This window comes from Puma concolor, chromosome D3, assembly GCF_028749965.1.
Source record: "Puma concolor isolate L17-30 chromosome D3, mPumCon1.1.hap2, whole genome shotgun sequence".
NCBI lineage: Eukaryota > Metazoa > Chordata > Mammalia > Carnivora > Felidae > Puma > Puma concolor.
This window is the reverse complement of record NC_141678.1, coordinates 66,821,720-66,838,915: the sequence shown is the minus strand read 5'-3', so window position 1 is coordinate 66,838,915 and position 17,196 is coordinate 66,821,720. Positions and strand designations below refer to the sequence as shown.

Sequence of the window (17,196 nt, the reverse complement as noted above, 5' to 3'; positions counted from 1 at the left end):
TTCAGTATAACAAGTTCTAAGCCCATTATTATTTTTGCAAAACTCATTTGCCATAAACATATTTTAGTGATTTACAGGATTAGCTCATAAAAGCCAAGGCTATTTATAATTTAACTATAGTTAATAGTAGTGCTAACTTCTGTAGCACTACTATAGAAGTGCTAACTTCTGTAGCACTAAAGAAAATACACACTACAAAAGTAGTCTCTCCATCCCCTCACCCTCTTTTCTCAAACTTAAGAACTAGTGCTTTAAGAAAAAGGCTTAAATGAGAAAGAATGCTGAAAAAGTACTGAGGAACACACTGCAGGACAGCTGGAGTTGGAGGGAAGGTTTTTAAAAGTAATGCAATGGTTTTTTTTAGTGAATAAATATCACTCTTCAGAATTATTATAGAGCCCAGATAAATTATGCAAGACAGGGATAGAGATTTTCCTGAGATACGAGAAGCAGAAACTGAAAGAAAAGGGTTGGAAAAGACAAACATGAGAACTACTGGAGAGGAATGGACAGGGACAGGGACACTGGCACCCCTAGAAGCAGAAGAAACAGTGCAGCCCTTCTTAGGAACAGCCCCAGGGGGCAGGTGTAATCAGCTCCCTCCCCATACTGCAAGGTTGCTATACAGATTAAGTGAGGGAAACCCCTGGAGAAGGGGAGGGTGGGGGAGTATTAAGGTCATCTGAGTAGTTAACGTATGTTAAGCATTTTTAACCCAAGAAATAGGTATACTGAAATCTACCTGTGCCTACAATTAATTCTCATTTTTGCTTCCTTCATATTAGGAAAGATGAATGACAGACACGCTACCCACATCTCCTCTTCAGTTGTAAAGGGCACCCTGGATAGTCACAATCATCGAAAGCCAGATGTCTCTAGTTGGCCTGCTCTCCTCGGCAAGGTCCACTACAAGGAAAACAGCTGCCAGGACACATGCACAGTACACCGTTAGAGAAGGGGGAGGGGAGGGAGACCAACCTGCCTCCGCATTCAGCTCCTCTAGAAGCCCGCTGGTCCTCCAGGTAGCTCCTGTGTCCTGGCCTCCTACAGAATTACTGTGCTCTTGAACTACCGCAGCCGCCAATAAATTGTCCACATTTACCACTTCTGGGTCAGAGCTGGTGTCAGACATATCATAATGAGCTACAACTGGAGGTCCATCTAGGGAGGAAAGAAAATGTATACTTGTATCTAACTTGTGGGGTGAAAAATACTTCTGCAACTAAGAGCCCTCTAAATGCCAGTTGCCTTTATCTTATTACTCTACCTGGTCAGAAAAGCTACACTTTATACATCTAATATTTTGTACATGATGTGAAAGTGGAAAAGATAACCCAAGCTTATAAGATGAGGGACACATTTGAAAAGGAGAAAAGGAGTGTTATTATGAAGAACAGAAGACAAGACTGTACTGAACAAAGTTACACTGAATTCTCGTCACATTCCTATAGAGCAAAAGACTATGAAAAAGGAGAAGACTCCACAGAGAAAGTAAAACTGATTTTTTAAGGAAAAAAACTGATGCAAACTATTAAAAGTCAATTTATAGTTTTTCAGAGAATGAATCTAGTTCTTTCTCTTAGTAGCTAATACTTAAAAAGTCACTGTTAGATTCAAAGAAGAAAGTCAAATACATATTTTTCTATTCTAAAGAAATAAGGTTAACATTAGGAGCTCTACTTGACTATATCCAATAAAGCCCTTTAAAAATACCAGGGATCAGGGCACCTGGGTGGCTCAGTCCGTTAAGCACCCGACTCTTGGTTTCGACTCAGGTCATAATCTCACGGTTCATGGGATCTCAGGGGATCGAGCCCCACATCGGGCTCCACGCTGAGCAGGAGCCTGCTTGGGATTCTCTCGCCCTCTCTCTCTGCCCCTCTCCCACTTGTGCTCGCCCTCTCTCTCTCTCTCTCAAAATAAACTTTAAAAAATAAAAATATCAGGGGTGTTATGCATTTTATAACAAAAAGACAATACTCTTTTCTACAAAAAGAAACACTTTTTCTACAAAAAGAAATACTTTTTCTACAAAAAGACAATACTCACAAAATCCACCTTCAGGATTTTGCTTGGGATGTTTTGTTAGGAATATCTAAATTTTCTTTTCCCTGAGAAAGACAACCAGCTCACATTCCAAGGCAACGATACGCAACCTTATGGGTTATTTTAGAGGAAGATATTAAAGTTCTAACTGGAAAAAAAAAAAAAAAAAGATCCCTTCTACCTCCAAATCACCCTAACTAGCCGAAAAAGGCAGCTGATTTCCAAAGAAATTAAACCGCAGTGATTCATGCTAAAATAACTCAATAATCATGCTTGTAGAATAGATACATGCTTTAAATGCTAATGCTACCCTTTTTCTAATAGCAAAAAACAAAAATAGAGTTTTCATTCAATTATGAAATACATCCCTTACTACCATCTTCATTTTAGAATAAAGCAGAAATAAAGGAATGCAGTTTCTCCCCCCAACAGCTATTTATAAAGTGCAGGCAAATTATTTATTTCCATAAAGATTTTTTTAATATCAAGACTGTTTTACATTCAACACACCTATTTTATGAAACTCTGGACTATGAAGGAATACATATGCCAATGACTCATTAAAATAGAACACAATGAAAGATTAGTTTTAATACAAGCATCCATTGTGTGAATTGTGACTGAACAAAACATGAAACACATCTGGGATATTTATCCCTTAAAGCAAAGGTCCCAAACCAAAAGTTTATGTAGCAACATTTTTAAAATAAAAATGACCAAATAAAAGCAAACGAGTTGTTAAGTGCCACTGTATAAGAACAGACATGTCACAATATGAAATTCTGACGATCATTACAATTTCAGTTGACTACTTAAAGATAATTTCCAATTCCCCCAAAAGGGTAAATCAAGTTCAGAAAATTCGATAGTGTAGCCTCAGTATCAGTTGGTAATGGATTTTAGCTCAAATAGAAAAAAATTAGTTCATGTTTGACGTTTTTCTTTTCTAAAAAAGAAAAGAAAGCTCTATTATTTATGGAGTTCTCGTCAGAGTTCAAAATGATTATTATGGAATCAAGATACTGTGTGATGTCCAAATACTTGGGTGCAGAAGATATGAGGGTCAAGTACAATATTGACTATTTGACCAAATGTTCTATTTTTAAAAGGGCTTAAGTGTTGTTTTGCAAAAAATTAAAGATTTATTTTAAAATTTACACCACTAGTACCATTCACCACCTCTTGCTCTCACATCCCTCCCCCCTACAACCACCAAATTGAGGCATCAGGTCAACAGTCAAGTCAAAATTGTACCACTCCTACATGTAGAATCATGCAAAGAGTAGAGTTGTATATGTACATGCAGAGTTAACATCACCTACCCATGGAAATAACTTGTCTGAAAGTCTTCATCAGTAGGAAATACAAGCATAAACTTGTTATCTGGCTTCATTCTTGTATCTTCCATATTTCCAAACAGCACACCTTATAGCTTAGCTTAAATTTAGTATTCATCATAAACAAAGACAGTGATATTTTCATATTTTAATTATACTTAAAAGTTAAATTATTATCAGTGTCATTTCTCATTTCCAGTCTATCCAAAACAATGACAAGTCAATACTATACAAACTTTAATAAAGGAATGGATGCCTTTCCATCTTTCTTCCAACTTGAAACCAAAATTAATGATCTTATGTTCCAAGGTTATGTTACACTTATCATTAGCAAACCAAGATGAAATAAAGTAGGTTTAAAGCACTCAGCATTAGGGTTTGAACTTTAAACCACTAAGTAAATACGAGCTACCTGATGGTGATAATTTGTGATATTCTTTTAAAAGTGATTCTTGCTGCACAGCAAAATTAAGAGACAGGTAAGATCCTGTAGTAATTGTATCTGTCTTTTAAAAGAAAGAAAGGGAAAAAAAGCTATGGAGGAGGAGCTGGGAAAATTCAGCACATTAATGAGAGAAGCAGCAACTATTCTTCCAATTTGACTCTAACAATTCATTACAGGATGGAATAAACATGGAGATACTGTCCTCTCTCCCACTTGATTCTTCTCTATACTGTGAGAACAAATGCACTGCTACTAAGATTACTTTGGCTTTCAAAAGCATCAAAATCGTCACTTCAAGTAAAGTTATACATGGAAACATTTCCAATTTAAAAATTAATCATTAATGTAAGCACATTCCATGTTACATTTAAGGATTAGCCAAACTACACATTCTCCCATCTGCTAAACTTGATGTCTGTCACAATCTTAAAACATAAATTTATAATGACTTTCTAGTTTTTCTACAATCCTTAATAGCATATCTCTATAAAGGTAAATGTTAACACAATTAGTTAATAACTAATTGGCCTGTGGTCAATCAAAGTGCTGTCTCTCCTCCTGATTGCAAGATTTTGAAAATTTTGCTGCTCATTACAATTACAAGGCAAAAAATTAAAAGTCAAGCAATCCACTGACTTGTGAACATCGATTCATCCATTTTATGCTAGAAATAGGTTTGTACCCTCTCAATTACATCCTAGCCTACACACAGGTTCTAACTTTTCAAATAATAAAATACAGATGTATCTGTGTCCTCACACATTTCTGACACAGTGAAGTTTACTCTTTTATGGTTAACCTTCTCTACTACTGTCATCAAGTGTTTAAATTTATGAATTAGTTTTCTTTCAACCTATTATTTTCTTCTTTAAAAAAATGTTCTTTAAATCTCACTGAGAGAATGTGAAACAAAACAAAAAAGCAAAACAAAACCAACATCCTTTACTGCATTTATCCCTGACAAATCCTTTAGAATTTCACTACCAAAAGCACAAAATTTTTAAAAATGATGTAAGGTAATACATAATTTACCATTCTTGTTTTACAGATGAGAGATCTGAGTCCTAATTAGGTGGAACCAGAAATGAATTACATTACAGTTGTTCAGTGTTGAGAGAACTGGAAATATACAAGACGGAACAGCATAGGAAGTACGTACAGATTTTTGGCAGCCAACATACAGGTTGAAGTCCTGCCTACTACTACTTAGCTCTAGGACTCATTTCTTCACAGAGTTATGGCAAGAGCTAAAGATGACATACCAGCAGAATACTGGACCACTGCCCCATCTTTCCACTATAATTAGCACCTGCCCTATTTTGTTTGCTTATCTTTACATGTAAATTCTACTCTACAGAGCCTGCATGCAAGAAGCTTTGAGAAAAGGGGCACCTGGGTGGCTTAGTCAGTCGTGTCTGAATCTTGATTTTAGCTCCGGTCATGATCTCATGGTTCATGAGATCGAGCCCCACACTGGGCTCTGTGCTGACAGGGCGAAGCCTGCTTGGGATTCTCTCTCTCTGCCCCTCCCCCTTCTATCAAAATAAACAAACTTTATTTAAAAAAAAAAAAAAAAAAAAAAAAAAAAGCAGGAGCAGCTATGAGAAAACATCCCTGCCTGGGTTGGTGCCTCACACTGGTCATAGATTAACCCCACTTATTAAGCAAATGCTTTCTTGGGATTACTGAGATCTTCACAAATGGGCTTTTGTACGTTTCTTTTTGTCTGAAGTGTAATGTCAGCTTGGGTGTGTTCATATAAAAGTGTTTCATACCCAAACAGAGATCATTTTTGGATTATTTCATATTTTGCACCATCCTAGCCTACAGAGCTTCCCACTAACACAAGTGTCAGTCTCCCAGTATGAGGTCTAATTAGATCTGAGAGATGGGAATTCCTCTAGTATCTCAGACACCCTAGAAACGCACTCCTCCTTGTCTCTCTATTGTTAAGTCTTGGGCCCAAGGAAAGGTGGGGCAATGGCCCAAGACACACTTTGCCCCTTCAACTCCCATTTCTATAACTATAGTAATATACAACAAAGCTCAGAGAAAATTCCTTCTGTCCTCCCCAGTATAGCCAATCTCCTGAAACCCCTCACTAGGAGAGAAAAAAATCTATCTTGTTACTGCGAAACGATCCCATATAAGCTCTACTGCCACAGTCATTAAAGGGCCTATGCCCAGGGCCATTATCTATCTACAACATCATGAGAAAGGTGGAAATCACATTTGGCCTCAATCCAGATAGTCAGATTCAAAAAAGCTACGCCTGAAAGAAGCATTCTTAGCAATTACCTAGCCAAAGGGTCTAAGAAGGGAGAGTATATGTGGCAGTAGGCAAGTGAGAGAATGCAGTGTGGGGGGAATAAGGAATTGAGGGGAAGGACAAACCTGAAGAGCTGCAGGAGGAAATTTGCATTTTGGCAGAACCTACTCAAGAAAAAAGGCGTTTTCATTCCATACCAAAATACTTACCAAGGTGAAAATCTGTATTTGCGAATATAAGAGAAAACATACTTGAGAATACTTATGCTGTATTTTTATTACTGTCAAAAATATATATGCACAAATAGAACAATGTGAAAAAATAAAAAGCAATTTTCAAAGCAGCTGTTGAAAAAGACAAATAATTACATCTACCAGAAAAAAAACAAAAAGCTACACAGAAAAGTGCCATCTCTAAAAAAACAGCTTTAAATACCAAAATCCGTGTGTGTCTATTTTCTCCAGAATAATATCAAATGCTATTTCAGTAAAAAGAAAAATGTCTGAGAAAACAGAGCTAAATGGAAATTAAATGCAATATACAATGAAATTTTATGTTTAGGCATTAAGTCATTTTCCCTTTTTTAATTAAATTTTTACTAATTTGTTTTTTAAGTAATCTCTACACCCAATGTGGGGCTTGAACTCAATATCAAGAGTCGTATGCTCCACTGACTGAGCCAGCCAGCCAGGCACCTGGCATTATGTCATTTCCAAAATAAAACTGTTTTTGTACTTTTTTCATTCTACTCATCTCAATTATTAAAATTTTAGACATTATAAAGTTTGCAAGGTGGGAATAAAGTTTTAAGGACTACATCTGTCCTTATATCATACTAGTAAATGACAAGTCATTTTATTCACCCAGGAAAGTTACCTATGATACTGATTAAGAGTTAATTTTGAGAGGATCAAAGATGAGGTAAAAGCAAATATTCAAGATTATCAGAGTAGTTAGAAAGTTGATCTCAAGAAAGAAAATTTCATTTTAACATTTCACCACTAACTACAAAGTTGGGAAAATTGGGAGGTTATTCATAAGATAACTCGGGTCACGTATCTGGATATTCAACAAAACCTAAAAGTTCGGAAAACAGGGCACCTGAAGAGGTCACCATCTTTCAATTTATCTTCCTATTTCAGAAACAAACTCATGACCTACTGCTTTGAGGATTCAGAGAACAAAACTGAAATATCTGTACCATGTTCACAAAGAACACAAAAATTAGATATGATTTTAGCCACATCTCCATCTCTATGATCCCTGTTAAAGATATCTCCATTCCAGCTTTCTGATTACTCCCTGAAGTAGTCTAAACTCTATTTTCCAAATATTCCTCAATTTTTAATAGGATAACTCAGTAGAACGTGTAAAGAAAAAGAATCTCAACCTTTTATGTTAACACTGGTATTATTACCTTTTTCAATATAGCAATTACAAAAAAACCTGAAAATCATCCCAAAAACATCATGTAAAATCTATTAATTATTCTGACCACAAACTAATATTGCATAATGGAAAAGCAGGTTTCTTGACTCCCAAACACCTAATGTGAATTAACTGGTAGACAATCACTAATATAACAACCAATGCTATCCTCAATAGAGTAACAAGAAACATTTCTTTTTTGAAACTTTTATTTATCTAGATTAATTGTTACACTTCAAATGCAGTTAGGTAAAATATATAAAGAAAGTGCAATAAAATAAAAATCAGTTATTTAATAACATTCTTTCCAAATCTCAAAGTCGTAAGAGTTTATTACCAAAGAATACACTTCCTCATAGATTATTACTCCTTCATTTTTTAGGATGTCTTCTATTTTATGTTGTAGTAAATTTAATATAAGATCTACTCAATGCCAGTAATAATAGTTCGTTTTCAATCCCCACCAACCTTCCTAAGATTCAGAGAAATTAAAAACAGAAATAAAAAAAAAAAAAATGAAAAGTGTAGAAACTCCGAAGTTATTCACGTTGTGTACAATCCATGTATCATACAACTGTTCTGGACAAATTAAAAAAACAAATTTCTTATCTGTACACTGATTAAGGACATTGATGCCATTTATGGAGAGGATTTTGAGAAGAATTTTTCTTCGAGAACAATTTTTACTGAACAATTTTCACAGTAAAAAAATTTTAAGTTTAATAAATTTGCTCAAATTGTTTTGATGCTGTATTTTCTAACATGTGGCATTCCACAAAATCTCTTTCACTGTGCTCTCACTGTATCATTTAAATAATTCAAACTGGAGACAGGGAAATAAATATAAGCTAAACAAAATGTAACAGGTACAATTACTTTAAAAGGTCACCTTCTACGAGACAGCTTGCCTATAATCTGTTATTCTAAACAAATGATGACAGGAAGAAGCCTGTTCACCATCTTACCTACAACTTTCATGTAGCTGTATCATTAGGCAAATTCAGCTGTATATTAAAAATGAAAATTATCAGTGATATCAATTTGGGTGCTTTATTTGCTCAACAAAAGGATTCACTACAGCATTTCTTCCATTAACAAGCAGATTTAATCGTTTAAAATTATTTCATTTCTAATATTCTGACTTGTACACAAATTTTAAGTAATAAATCTTATGTAAATTGAGATATACCTAGACTCAGAGACCTGGGTCTCTGCTGTTAAATCTACATAACACTGTAGAATGACAAAAGCAATGAAGCAAAATTATTCTTTAACTCAGTCTGCTAGTGAAATACACAAGAAGTCAAAAACCTTTACATGACAAAAACAAAATCCATAAAGTAACTTTTTTCTCCAATTTTATCACCCCAACTAGGTTTATATGTGGGCAACTCTTACATACATGAATGGATATTATATTAATAAAAATCCCTGTAGACTATTGCATTGTTATCTGTCTCCAACAACTTGTCAAATGTAACAATAAAAAAATACAAAAATTAGTTATTTCAGAAGTGGGCATATGTGCACACGTGCAGACACACACACACAGACCAGACCCCTTGAGATAAGGCTCAATCCTCTGACTTGGTAACAAGAAAAAAGGTTTTTTCTCTTGGACCCCAAAATAATAGAATCCTTTATTCTAAGTTAAAAAAAAAAAAACTTTATACAAGATATTAAATCTTAAGATTTTCATTGTGTTGTGTTCTAAATTGAAATTTTATTTGGGCTTTTATTACACTCATTTTTAATGATGCGCACAAATATGCATCAATACAAGTAAGACAGTTATTATCTAACAAGTGGCTCAAATAACCAGATCGTTCTAATCTGGTTAAATACTCTTAAAATGATTAAAAATCTAATATCCTACAACACTGAGTTAGTACAAACTAGGCAGAAAGTAGTCTGTAGACAGATTATCAGAAAACACATTTATCTTTAGTGAGGGGATAATGCCCCCTTTTAAATATCATCACCTAATTTCATGTGTACATATTAGAGAAATGGGATTTTATTCTTAAATAAAAAGTATTTCAACGACATCTAGATTAATGTTTTAGGTTGAAAGAAGTTTCTTCCAGCATTAGCCCTTTATATACTACAAAGAGGTCCAAACAGGATACATTCCTTAACCTTCTTAAAATTCTAGGAAAATTAAAGGAATTCAAAAGAAAGAAATTAGGGAAGACCACTAGGCACTTCTCAAACAATACATACACGTACATAAAAATGCCACCACATAATCCGTAAGTGATTCCCACTTCTTCGTTTTAGTACTTAAACGTACAACAGTCTCCCTTTAACCACGGTTTCACTGCCATGATTTCAGTTACCATCAGTCAACAATGGTCCGGAAACAGATGATCTTCCTCCTGACAAACGGTCAGAAGGTCAAAAGTAGCCTAACACTACATCACAGTGCCTGTATCATCCACCTCACTACTTCTCCTCACAAACGCATTTTATCACCTCACATCATCACAAAAAGGGTAAGTGCAGTACAATAAAATATTCTGAGAGACCACATTCGCATAATTTTTATTACGATATATTGTTATAATTGTTGTATTTTATTATTGTTGCTCATCTCTTACTGTGCCTAATTTATAGATTAAACCTTATCATACATATGTTTGTATACGAAAAAACAAACTATTTATAGGGTTCGGTACTATCTGTGGTTTCACGCATCCACTGGGGTCTTGAAACATAACCCCCACAGATGAGGGGGTATAATCTTAGGGATACAGGCTTTGCCTCACTGAAGGAGAATTCAATAATCCAAAACAGCAGTTATTTTTTAAAAGTTCAATACTGGATATTTCTGTAAATATATGTAATACAGAAACAAAATTTTTTGAAAGAGGAATTTTTAAATTGTGCAATCTGGACAAGGTGTAACCATTTAATGCACAACTCATATAAAAACTTACTGTTTTTCAAAATAATATTTCCTATAACAGCTCACATTTTAATTTTCAAGGCACTGTGAGAAACTAAAAATCAGGATAAAATTTATATGTATGTTTCTGCTTCAAAATCATTAGGGTTAAGCACTCCAAACCACAAAATTTCAGATTTTACTTTAGAATAAGTTTTAATATTTGAAACATATTCTACGAATTAAATCAATACATCCTGGTTTCCTTTTTCTACCAAAACCTCTTTCCACTTCTTTATCCAAAATTATGTAGAAAGGTGTCCCAAATTATTAATGTTTAACACCTTCTCAAATATCCTAAATATCATTCTTACCTAGAATATCAATTATTATAACCTATGTTTGAGGAGCGCCTGGGTGGATCAGTTGGTTAAGTGTCTGACTCGAGTTCGGCTCAGGTCAAGATCTTGCGGTTCCTGGGTTTCAGCCCTGTGTCAGCGTGTGGAGCCTGCTTGGGATTCTCTGTCTCCTTCCTCTCTCTGGCCCTCCTCCCACACAAAATAAACAAATAAAACCTATGTTTGATAGTTCTAGTCCACTAAAACTTTTTCATTTTTCTCTTAAAGGCAAAAAGTATATCTATAGACTTTTTGCTCAATTATCTAATAACAAAAACTAGAATATATTCGGTCAATACTAGGAATAATTTGTGTTCTTAAAAGATGAATTATTTTCTATTTTAAAAATAAAAAGCATCAGTACATCCTTAATATATCAAATATTAAATCATGAAACAAAAAAGAAACCTGCTAAGTACTTGAAACAGTTTATACATGCATTAAAAAGTAGTCATGTTAACATGCTGAAATTAACTTTTTAAATTTATTTTTTTAAGTAGGTTCCATGCCCAATGGGGGGTTTGAACTCATAGCTCTGAGATCAAGAGTCACGTGCTCTACCGACTGAGCCAGCCAGGCACCCCTATATTGACATTTTTTATGCCTAAAACTCCATGTCTAGTAAAATCAGTGATCTCAGGAAGAAACTGAAGACAGAACTTCCCTGAAAATATCTCAAATTCAAATAATGACCGCAGATTAGTTAAAATCTAGTCAGTCATCCCAAACCAATGTTCTTCCTGTTGATATAAAACTTAATCTAAAAATAATACTAGCTGAAGTAATTTACAAATGTTGTATTATCATTTCAGAGAAAAATACATCAGTTATAATTAACTCCTATCATAGTTTATGTTGAAAATTCATACTAATGTTATGTAAGAGCTTAGCTGATGTTAAGAAATTTATTGCAAGTTGCACTGGTGTTTCCAAACTTACTCCTATTTGTCAAATATCAAGTTCAGGAAATCTGACCATCATTACACAATTAAGAGACTTCTAGTCTTTTTCATCAATTCCTATATACATTCTTCAAAGAGACCTGAGAACATTAACGCCTCCCGAAAGTTAACTCCCAATTCTTACCCATCAGGTTCTAAAACGAAAAAACCAAATCACACAGTTTATTTTTCAATTCAAAACTAGAAAAAGGAAAAAAAAGTTGGCTCGGTCTATTACAGTTAATTTAAAAATTACAAATATTTGGATAAAGAACTAAATAGAAAATATACTAATAACTTTCTAAGTTACTGATAAATTCTTAAAATACTGACCATTTTCTGAGTAAAGTTCCTGATAAACTATTAAAATAAAGGTCTTCATTGTTATATAAACCACCTATCCTTCCTCTTACAAAACAGAATTAGTTTTTCCAACGTTGCAACTTCATTAAGTATTAAAATAATTAATCTGTTTCATATCGAGAAGTTATGAAATTATAAATTTGAAGGGAAAAACCAATAAATTTTTATTGTAAGGAAATCCAGTAGAAAGCAAAATTTGAAACAAAAACAGTATTAGCAAAGTTACATATTCCTACTAAAAAATTTCATCCTAATTTAGTGGCTTCTCACCAACCCAGAAAACATAAAATACCAGTATTTCCCAATCTCAGGCCACACATAAAAACAGCTATCATACTGCAAGACTTTCAATCCTGTGATATTTTCTCCCCTTTGACATACTCTGTGGGCCCTTTAACATGCCAAAGGGCCATTTATTTTCAGTCTGGGGATTAAAAACAAAATTAAATTGGTAGTACATTAGCTAATACAGTTAGTCACTAGTAACTTAAAAACCCATTTAATACATACGCTTAACAGAGTGACCATTTCATCTATTTCCTCTAGAGGTACTCTTTACATCAAGGTACCAGACAATTTCACTGAATGATGTCTGCCAGGTTACTGCCTCAGGCAGTGAGCTTTAAGTTAATGCTCAAGATAAAAATTCATCTATGTAGCAATGAAAAGTCCTCATGCAAGCAATCAAACTCTGTTCTTATCTGCTTTCTCTACAATATCTTGCATAGTAGGTACAGAGTGTATATATATCCTCAAAAATTAATTCATTCTTCCTACATACAAATGTTACTGAAAGTTGTAATTCATTAAAGACTTGCAACAAATGCATTCATTAAATGACATATGGAAGAATGACATAAAAATGTTCATGCAGTGCATTCATCATTTATGATCTTCAGAGTGGGATTAATTACATGATTCCCTCCTTTGGAATCAGAGAGTCAACAATGTTTGGGGAGAATAAGTGTTAAGAGATTCTCAAAGAATTCACTACTTACCTATCTGGATTCACTAACATTCCCTATCTTATATCTTATTTATGTTTTTGGCATGAAAAAAGCATAAAGATGAGGATCACTCCTATTATCGTATAAATGTGGTTCTATGTTCCAACCATATGTAATGAAACACAAGCTAAAATTATCCAACTCTGCTGTTTTGAATATTTTTTTTAAAAGCAACTGTTTACTATTGTACTTTTTAAAACACCATCAAAAGAAACTTACAATAGCCAAAAGCATATTCCTTCTTACACAATCCAAAAAGCAGATAGTTAACACAATTGATTTCTGTGATAGATTCAAAGCTTGTTCTGTAATATTCCCATTTTTGGTCAAGTTAACTGGAAAATGTTGTCTTTGGGAATTCTACTGTACTGTCAACATTTCAACAAGTTGCACAAGAACCAAAGGGCTGCTGTGATAGTTCTTGGAAATCAGGCATCTGCATGCCCCAGACTGGGTGAGAAGGGTAATTCTTTGGATGACTAGTTGCATTTTAAGTTCCCTGGGTTCGACAGCTGCTTGTTCTCTTCACCAGTGTCAAGGTGAGTTAGCTCTTCCATCCACACGCAAAATTTCTCCTCTGTCTGCCTCTGCATCTTGGGAAAACAGCCCATGGTCTCTTCTAGGATGCTGCCTATGCAATTCCTATCATACACAGCATCCCTGTCAAATAATCCTGGAATTTCCCTGGGTGCTCCTTCAGTTCCCCCAGCATGACTGAAGTCAGCTTTAAAGACATTGAGGCCATTTGATAAAACATCATTAATTCAGAAAATTGTATTTTTATTAAGACAAGCTTATTCAGGAAAATGACTTGAGCATTACTAAGAAGAGCCATATAAAGCACTGATAAGCAGCACTTAAATTAACTAAAGTAATTCTGAGAAAAATTAAGTAACACTACCATTTTTCACAGCTTCAATATTATTTGCCCAGTAAAACTTGTATTCTGTTACTATACAACTAATCATTAATCTGTAACAGTGGTTTTCAACCTTTGCTGCACATAAAAACCTGGAGTGGTTTAACAAATACCAAAACCTAGGGCTCCCAGGCATTGAAGGTTTGTTTTATTTTGTTTTAAGCTCTCCATGTGATTTTATTGTGTACAACCTCAGTTGAGAACCACTGTATCCTTGAGTATTTTCACGGTCTAGACTTCAAAATTCTAAAAGCTATTTTCACAGCTGACCCCTAATAAATCAGTATACAATTAATTCTCAACTGATTCTTATCAAATGTTCCTACATGATGTTAAAAAATATTCCTTATAGAAAACCATGCAAAGGATATACACAATCCATGTATATACCTCTGGGTCAGCTTTTGTTACAAACCCTGGTCTATGCAAGGTGCTAAATTTATGCCTTTAAAAAACAAAACAACAAAAAAAGGTTCTGTGTTTAAGTTTAGGATATGCTACAAATCATATCCTCCCCCTCTTAAAAACACATTAATGTCTCTGAGTTGTACTGCAGTAAAGAAACCTGTTTCCACATGGTCCAGCACTTTTCCAAATGTGTGAAGAGTCTACAGCTATTAATATCCAGTAAGAAGTCATTTCATGGTATTCCAGTTTAGGATATGCAGTTTTACATAGTTTTATCCTTGAACTAAGTAAGGTTATCTTTGGTCTGGACTGATCCCATAGAATTTGGGTTCCCAATAAAACTAATTATGCTGATGGGGCGCCTGGGTGGCTCAGTTGATCGGGCATCTGACTTCGGCTCATGTCATGATCTCACAGTCCATGAGTTCCAGCCCCACGTAAAGTTCTGTGCTGACAGCTCAGAGCCTGAAGCCTGCTTCGGATTCTGTCTCTCTCTCTCTCTCTCTCTCTCCCCTTCCCCCCTCACACTCTGTCTCTCAAAAATGAATAAACCTTAAAAAAAAAAAATTAAAACTAATTATGCTGAACTCTTCATTTCTTTAGGGAGCTACTAAAAATGTTACCTCTTCAAAAAATAAGTAAATAAAAAATAAAAATGTTACCTCTTCAGACCACTCGAGACTACTGTACTATCTAAAATAGCTTTTTGACCCCATTCCTAGTCAATCTTTATCTTTTATATCCTGCTTTATTATTTGTAGTGTATATTCTGACAGTATATGATGAATTCACTTATTATCTGTCTGCTCAAAAAAGATGAAGTTTCATGAGAGCAGAGACTTTTCATTCACTACTGCACTCACATGCTGCAAAGCAGGTGCTCATATATTTGCTGAATAAATGAATGATGGAATCAATCAACCTTGGCCTTATACCATCTACTTATAGCAAGAAGTCTTACAAAGAACAGCCCTATGAAATGCTCTATAGTATTTACTCCAGGGTATTTCTGAAAATATGGTTCACTTTATGTCATAGTAGCTTTTTATGAAGATGCAAAAGAAAAATTTCCCAGGTCTCAGTATCAAGAATAGCAGTGTTTCTCCTAGAAAATGAGAACTATTTAATCAGCTTTGCCACCTCTTCACAATGCCTAAAAGGCTATGGGAAAATTTCTGGCCCATACTTAGCAAATAAAAACCTCATGTAGTTTATTATTCCCTAAGTTCATATTATTCCTTTTCCCCTGACTACTCCATCCCTTGTCCTCACATTTTAAAAAAATTCTTGTTTACACAAAACATCCTCAAGAGGAACATACCTTTCCCCAAAATTTGTATTTGGCTTATGGAAACACTAAATGGAATTTATTTTTAATTTTTTTTTTAAACGTTTATTTATTTTTGAGACAGAGAGAGACAGAGCATGAACAGGGGAGGGGCAGAGAGAGAGGGAGACACAGAATCTGAAACAGGCTCCAGGCTCTGAGCGGTCAGCACAGAGCCCGACGCAGGGCTCGAACTCACAGACCGCGAGATCATGACCTGAGCCGAAGTCAGACGCTTAACCGACCAAGCCACCCAGGCGCCTCTAAATGGAATTTAAAGAATATGAAACTTTCTTTAAGCAGTTTATCCATTATAAATGCTGGGGGAATTTAAATATATAGGACAGGAAATTAAGATGGCTACTTGGATCTGTTTCAGATTCTGGCACTTAGTTTTCAACAAATACTGAAAAATGGGTATTTAAAAGCTAAATTCAGAACATTGTGTAAGATTGCTTATGCTAGGGACAGTGAGATAAGTTGTGGCCTTGTAGAGATGACTATCAGCAATAAACACTGGTAAATAAGACATTTTAAAGTCTTAAAATCAAGGACCAATTAATTATACATTTGTCAAGACCCACAGAATGTACAACACCAAGAGCGAACCCTGATGTAACTATGGACTCTAAGTGATAATGATGTCAATGTAGGTTCATCACTACCTCTGGCAGGGGATGCTGAAAAGCAGGAGTCTGTACGTATGTGGGGGCAGGGAACATATGGTAAATCTCTGTACCTTCTTAGTTTTACTGTCAACCTAAAACTGCTCTAAAAAATAAAGTCTATTTAAAAAAAAACAGGGACCATATTATAACTTTAAACACATGTATGTCCTTTTATTAATACTAAGATATATCCTATTTTGAGAAAAAGACTTACTGAAAGCAAAGCTTATGCTTTTGCATATACAAAGTTAATATAGGCACTCAACTTTAAGGAGTTAGGAAAAGCAGGTGGAAAATAATACCTTAGTGCTTTAACATAAGATTACCAAAGGACACCCACCAGTAAGACTTCAAAGCTGCCAAATTTAAGATCACATTATCCAAACACTGTACCGAGAAACAATGCATGCTTTTAAAACAATCACTTAAATGGAATAAAAGAAAAAGTGCTTATACTTGTTAAATTAATACAGAACTGTGCTATAGATTTTATAACTAATAGGATTTTTAAAAACTAGAGTCCACTGTTCAGAACTTGATACCCATTAACAATAATGCAACTCAATTGAGACAGATAACCAGTTTCACAATGACTTTTAACTATGTAGGAGACTTAACATCACCACTTAACTGAGTAGCTCTCAGCCCTGGCTGTTCACTGTAATCATCTAGGGAGTTTTAAAAATGCAAGATCTCAGGGTACCTGGGTGGCTCAGTCGGTTGAGCATCCAACACTTGATTTCAGCTCAGGTC

The 17,196-nt window shown here is 34.7% G+C and overlaps 1 protein-coding gene across 6 annotated transcripts in view; it reads right to left on the bottom strand.

Moving 5' to 3' along the window:
• ARK2N (arkadia (RNF111) N-terminal like PKA signaling regulator 2N) overlaps positions 1-17,196 on the bottom strand; it is an 84,861-nt gene that overhangs the window by 23,675 nt on the left and 43,990 nt on the right. For 4 of the 6 annotated variants that reach the window (XM_086682885.1, XM_086682884.1, XM_086682883.1 and 1 more), the window contains exon 3: positions 979-1,161. The exons of the other annotated variants lie outside the window; for them this stretch is intronic. In XM_086682885.1, coding sequence (XP_086539011.1) covers positions 979-1,161 — 183 coding nt within the window. The remainder of the gene's footprint in view (positions 1-978; positions 1,162-17,196) is intronic. 6 annotated transcript variants of the gene reach the window in all.